The sequence below is a fragment of the Esox lucius genome, chromosome 20, assembly GCF_011004845.1.
Source record: "Esox lucius isolate fEsoLuc1 chromosome 20, fEsoLuc1.pri, whole genome shotgun sequence".
NCBI classification, from domain to species: Eukaryota; Metazoa; Chordata; class Actinopteri; order Esociformes; family Esocidae; genus Esox; species Esox lucius.
Window position 1 is genome coordinate 30,460,693 of NC_047588.1, and position 6,502 is coordinate 30,467,194.

The following is a 6,502-nucleotide window of genomic DNA, read 5'->3' on the forward strand; positions in this document are numbered from 1 at the left end:
ATTTAATGCATCCATTTCTAAAGATATCATACAATTTTTGTGTGCTTAAGATCTTGGAATTAATCTTTAAGCGGATGAATGACTGAAAAGGCATCTGTGCATGGAATATACAAAGTTTAATGATGATGTATCAAAGTGCCATACTGTATAAACAGTCAATCCATTAACAAGGAGTACAACCAGAGTACCGTAAGACCAGGGCTGTCTCATCAGACTTTATTCAGATACTGGATATTGGTTTAAAGTTTTGAAGCAGTGGGCAAGCTTGTTTTGCCTGGCCCAGTTCCCCGGATGGACTGAGTTTGGCACATTTTAGCGCATTCAGTTGGTCATTAAGTGAAATCTCAGCCTACCTGGGGAAACAGCACGCACAACAAACTCATCCAGTGTCATTAGTAGCTGCCAATCATCTGTGCATTCAGCAAGCTCCACTGGCAATTTTATGTATTTTTTTTTAAACAAATATTTTGTTGTACAAAGCATATTCTCCTATTAGTGACTTTCAAACACAACAGTTCCCAAACATAAGGAATGTCCCGAACCCTTCAGATGACAGTGACCTCTCTGCTCTTCCTCTTGGCGCAGTCAAGGGGGAGGTTCCGGGGGCCGGCCTTACGAGACCCCTCCCCTGGATTGGGGGACATGGGCAGGACTAAGGTAGAAATGGACGGGGCTGATGGTAGTGACTGGCTGGCGGCCTGTGCCGGCCACTCGTTCGGCACGCCTGTGGTTGGCTGTTTCTGGCCCAAGACTGCATCGTCTCGGTTGGGCTGGCCTCTGTATGGCTGCAGGCTGCGGAGCATCTCTAACAACTCCCTCTTTTCCAGCTCGGCTTCTGCCAGCTCTTGTCTCCGCAGGCGCTCCGCCCCCAACAGGGCCCGCACATCACACACCACTCTGGACAGCTGGCCCTGCGGACACATACAGGGACAACTGGTGTACAACACAGGGAAGTGTGTGAGTGTGTGTGAGTGTGTGTGAGTGTGTGTGTGTGTGTTACCTTGAGATCTTCCACCTCACTCTTTAGCAGAGACTCTTTCTGCACCATGTGTCTCCTCTGAGAGTCCAACCTTGACTCCATCTCATGCCTCACTTCCTCCATCTTACACAACATCTCTGCCCTGAAGCACACAGTCACACTTAAATCCTTTTACGATGTTGATTTTATGAAATTGACCGCAATATTGCACTCTGCGCTTACTGTATATTTAAAAAGCCTTGTTGAAGATTTGTTGTGCACGACGTGCATGCAACATCTCAATCCATCACCACAAGCACACAAACCTCAGCAACTCCAGTTCTGTTCGTAGCTCGGCCACACAGTTGTGCTGTGATTGGTCTGTAGAATGAAGGGTGTGTCCACAGCCACTAGGACACGCCCGGCTACGGAACTCACACTCTGACAGGTGCGACTCAAGACCCCTCCTCTCCACCTGCACCGGACAACCTAAAGGAGAGATCATTTTAAAGAGGAGAGGTAGAAAGAGGAGAAAGGGATGACCGGAGAAGAGGAGCGTGGAGTACAGAAAGTAACAAAAACAGGAAGAGAGCACAATTAAGATCTACGAAGATCTGTAACTGCCCCCTCTCCCTAAGCACCCCCGCCACACACACACATCCACTGCATTGCACAGAACACAAAAACTTCCCCACTCACAAAATATAGGAGCAAAAGGTTGAAGGAAGATGTATGAATTATAAAATCTTTAAAAAACTGAATAGCACACACACACACACCCTGATACCTACCACACTGGTAACACATGTAGTTCCCACCTGTCAACAACAGGTCACAGACACGTCAGTTTTCACACACACACACACACACCCTGATACCTACCACACTGGTAACACATGTAGTTCCCACCTGTCAACAACAGGTCACAGACACGTCAGTTTTCACACACACACACACACACACACACACACACACCCTGATACCTACCACACTGGTAACACATGTAGTTCCCACCTGTCAACAACAGGTCACAGACACGTCAGTTTTCACACACACACGCCATTAACTCAAATTCCCTGGGGGAGGGTGTTCATTAAGAATGTAAGGATCATGGGTTCTAAGTGGAATCCCCCACAGTATTCAGGAATTTTCCATAAAGGCTGATGTAGTTTGCTCTTCACTCATAATCATAAAGGTTATCATTCAACTGTCCTAGATATATGCCTAAGTTTATATGCCTTTGTTTCCTGTAGTTAAGAGTTCATTATTGTCTGTGGGTGGGCTGGTCCAACTTGAGTTGTAATTTTTTTAAAAGCAACCCCCTTTTTTATCACATTCTACCTAATCAAAAACAATGGTTGTGGGAACAAATAACTGTAAGTGTACAAACGGTGTGTTTACTAACAGTTACACAGACTTTCCAAGTATGGTTTTGTGGAACAGCCAATCCCATTCAGGGTTACAGGCCAGAAGGCTGAGGTGAGGGTTAACCAACTACCCTGGGCAAGGTCACTTTCTTGTCTGTCTTTAATACCTGCTGTTCCTCTTGTGGTGTTATATTAAAGATTTGTTGCATTATTATTTTACGTGTGGTTTGACTGCTAGTTAACATATTGTACATCCAACAACGATCCTGCTTTTTGTTGCTACATGGATATAGGGCATGTTAGACAGATGGAAGACCATTTTGTTTAGTAAACGATAAGGAAATCAGGCTAGGAGAGAAGAACAGGTAATACATACATACAGTGAGGAGAACAAGTACATGATACACTGCAGATTTAGCATGTTTTCCTACTTACAAAGCATGTAGAGGTCTGTAATTTTTATCATAGGTACACTTTAAATGTGAGAGACGGAATCTAAAACAAAAATCCAGAAAATCACATTGTATGATTTTTAAATAATTAATTTTCATTTTATTGAATGACATAAGTATTTGATCACCTACCAACCAGTAAGAATTCCGGCTCTCACAGACATGTTCATTTTTCTTTAAGAAGCCCTCCTGTTCTCCACTCATTACCTGTATTAACTGCACGTGTTTGAACTCGTTACCTGTATAAAAGACACCTGTCCACACACTCAATCAAACAGACTCCAACCTCTCCACAATGGCCAAGACCAGAGAGCTGTGTAAGGACATCAGGGATAAAATTGTAGACCTGCACAAGGCTGGGATGGGCTACAGGACAATAGGCAAGCAGCTTGGTGAGAAGTTCAAGATGATGGTCAATCTCCCTCGGTCTGGGGCTCCATGCAAGATCTTACCTCATGGGGCATCAATGATCATGAGGAAGGTGAGGGATCAGCCCAGAACTACACGGCAGGACCTGGTCAATGACCTGAAGAGAGCTGGGACCACAGTCTCAAAGAAAACCATTAGTAACACACTACGCCTCATGGATTAAAATACTGCAGCGAACGCATGGTCCCCCTGCTCAAGCTCGCGCATGTCCAGGCCCGTCTGAAGTTTGCCAATGACCATCTGGATGATCCAGAGGAGGAATGGGAGAAGGTCATGTGGTCTGATGAGACAAAAATAAACTCTCGCCATGTTTAGAGGAAGAAGAAGGATGAGTACAACCCCAAGAACACCATCCCAACCGTGAAGCATGAAGGTGGAAACATCATTCTTTGGGGATGCTTTTCTGCAAAGGGGACAGGACCGTATTGAGGGGAGGATGGATGGGGCCATGTATTGCGAGATCTTGGCCAACAACCTCCTTCCCTCAGTAAGAGCATTGAAGATGGGTTGTGGCTGGGTCTTCCAGCATGACAACGACCCGAAATACACAGCCAGGGCAACTAAGGAGTGGCTCCGTAAGAAGCATCTCAATGTCCTGGAGTGGCCTAGCCAGTCTCCAGACCTGAACCCAATAGAAAATCTTTGGAGGGAGCTGAAAGTCTGTATTGCTCAGCAACAGCCTCGAAACCTGAAGGATCTGGAGAAGGTCTGTATGGAGGAGTGGGCCAAAATCCCTGCTGCAGTGGGTGCAAACCTGGTCAAGAACTACAGGAAACGTATGATCTCTGTAATTGCAAACAAAGGTTTCTGAACCAAATATTAAGTTCTGCTTTTCTGATGTATCAAATACTGATGTCATGCAATAAAATGCAAATTAATTACTTAAAAATCATACAATGTGATTTTCTGGGTTTTTGTTTTAGATTATGTCACTCACAGTTGAAGAGTACCTTTGATAAAAATTACAGACTTCTACATCCTTTGTAAGTGGGAAAACCTGCAAAACTGGCAGTGTATCAAATACTTGTTCTCCCCACTGTAGTACACATTAATGGTAAAACCTGTCAAATGTAAGACGAAACATTAGACAATTCTCATTTTGGACCAGATAGCACACCGCAGATTGTGTTTCACTATCCCTGAGAAGGTGGATAATTTGTGATGTCCCCATGACAACAAGCCTACCACCTGCTCCCCTAACACAGGTGTCATATCGCTTCTGACACAGAGTTCAGAGTCACAAATACACACGCACACACATAAACACGGACCCAAACACACCGTCTGTATTGTAGTGCACAGTAAGTTCCAGAATGAGCTGTAGTACCTGTGTAGGAGCAGGGTATTAGGGTGAATGGACACTTGTCCTCATGTGTGTGTAGCGTCTCCAGGGAGCAGACGGTCTCACAGCCCTGACCAGAGTTAACACAGCGGATCTGGAGCCTGGACAGGTCATTGCGCATATACCTAACATAGACCAGAGAGAGGTATGATCCTTTTGATGGTTAAGGTCTGGGTTAGGCTTTGGGGTTAGAGAAACATTTTGGTCCAAAAAGTTCTCAGAAGTATAATAAAACAAGCATGTGTGTATTCATACCTGTACAGTGGTCTGAGAGTGCTGACGTCCAGCGGCAGCCTGTCCTCAGGGCAGGACTGGTGATGAATCAGCCAGGAGCTGATGCAGCCGCTGCAGTAGGCATGTTCACATGGGGCCTGAAGGGGGCGCTCCAACACATCCCGACACACGCAACACAGCAGACCCTCATTCACGTACCCCACAAACCTCTCCAGGTCGTAGCCCATCCTTCAACACACACAGACACACGTGCAGAGCACGTTGAGGCCATACAGCACAAACAGGTCAGAGACAGGCAGCAAATATCAATGTGTAGTAAACTGCCTCCTCAATATTTCTGGTTTTCTTAGTGTTTCACCCCCATGGACCGATGACTACATTCTCCAGGCCCTCCAATGAACTGAATAAACTGGACCTTACCTGACACTGACAAACTCCTCTCCTCTGTTCCCTCTTAGTCCTCCTTGGACTCAACCCTGTTCTTTATCTACCTCCTCTTCTGTCTCCTGTGTCCGTAGTTTAACCCAGGTGAGGGTCTTTTTCAGCCCCTCCCCTATTTTCTCCCTTATGGCCAAGTCTCTGTGGAGACGTCTCCCTAGCAACGGGAGTCCCCTGCCCAGGCAGCCAGCTGTTGGACGAGACAGAGTTACACCCACAAATACACACACTTTAAGAGCAAGCAAAAATTTAACACTAGATCTACCGGACGTAATCCGTATTTATCTATTCGTTTTGTTCAGACAGTCTGGCAGAATAAATCCCCTAGGATGAATATTTATTTAAAGTGTATCCTGATGAAGCAAGCGTGTTACAAAGGAAGTTCCATGAAACCAAGAACATTTTGTATATACAAAGTCATAATGTTCTCTCCCTCACCCTCTTTTTCACTCTCTGCTTGTCTCTGTGGATATGGGATTATCATGGATTACACTCTCTCCTTTTCTCTGATTGGATTACTGACTCCATGACAACCTCCTCGCTACATTCTCAACCCATCACTGAAATAAAAAAGCAACCACGAAAAGATATGGAGAGAAAGAATATGTAAATATGTAATGAACAGCAGAAGATAATATCATGGAGAAATCATGTCAGCAACAGTAAAGTGTTGCATATACCCACGAGACAACTGCCCAGTCCTCCTAACGTGCCACTGAGACTATATGGTTCTAATATGGTTTTCTGGTCATGCATTATGATAACAATGTTTGAGCATTAAAAACTTAATTTGATGCCGCAACTTTATGGTCAGTAGTCTGCTTTTTACAGTATCTCCGTATGATTTTGCTAAACATATTTGCATAATAAAATATATTACACTATTATTTCTTAGAAAATTTCCTGGAAGTTAACTTACCACCAGTGCTCAGTCGATAACAAATGACATCTCAAACGAAATCTCCAACTTTTTATACGCAAATAAATCCCAATTAATGTGACATTTTGCGTCGCAAATATCTAAACGATCTCTGGGATGCAATGTCAATCAATAGCTATTAGTTTAATTAGTCTAAATAGCCAAGTGTATGTAGAGTATTATTGTAAATCGGTTAGTTTGCCTTGGATAATCCAACGAAAGTCAGGTTATTTACAAGGCTGAACGTACACTCGTTCTTCTGTTTCTTGTGACGTCGCCGGCATAAAGCGGCACATTACTTTGTTTATTCCAAGCAAACACCAAAGGAAGAGTGACCCGGAGCATAAAATGAGTGTACCCAAT

The 6,502-nt window shown here is 44.3% G+C and overlaps 1 protein-coding gene across 2 annotated transcripts; it reads right to left on the reverse strand.

Annotated features, from left to right (window-relative positions):
* Window positions 1-97: 97 nt before the first annotated feature.
* On the reverse strand, window positions 98-6,465 carry rnf41l (ring finger protein 41, like). 2 transcript variants are annotated; one of them, XM_010884727.3, is made up of 8 exons: window positions 6,140-6,465; window positions 5,659-5,780; window positions 5,203-5,410; window positions 4,804-5,010; window positions 4,534-4,673; window positions 1,285-1,447; window positions 1,001-1,121; window positions 98-911 (listed from the first exon to the last, which is right to left on the reverse strand). In XM_010884727.3, exons 4-8 carry the CDS (start codon window positions 5,007-5,009, stop codon window positions 546-548), a joined length of 996 nt encoding a protein of 331 aa, XP_010883029.2. In that variant the 5' UTR covers window position 5,010; window positions 5,203-5,410; window positions 5,659-5,780; window positions 6,140-6,465; the 3' UTR covers window positions 98-545. The 2 variants fall into 2 exon arrangements, with proteins under 2 accessions (XP_010883029.2, XP_010883030.2); XM_010884728.3 differs by lacking the exon at window positions 5,659-5,780.
* Between the last annotated feature and the right edge of the window lie 37 nt (window positions 6,466-6,502).

Excerpts from the sequence above, each read along its gene's own strand:
- rnf41l (XM_010884728.3), bottom strand. The coding sequence starts at position 5,009 with ATGGGCTACGACCTGGAGAGGTTTGTGGGGTACGTGAATGAGGGTCTG. Across the intron at positions 1,448-4,533 it reads AATACCCTGCTCCTACACAG|GTTGTCCGGTGCAGGTGGAG; the intron begins GTACTACAGCTC and ends TCTCTCCTTTAG. Across the intron at positions 1,122-1,284 it reads ACAGAACTGGAGTTGCTGAG|GGCAGAGATGTTGTGTAAGA; the intron begins GTTTGTGTGCTT and ends TGTGTGCTTCAG.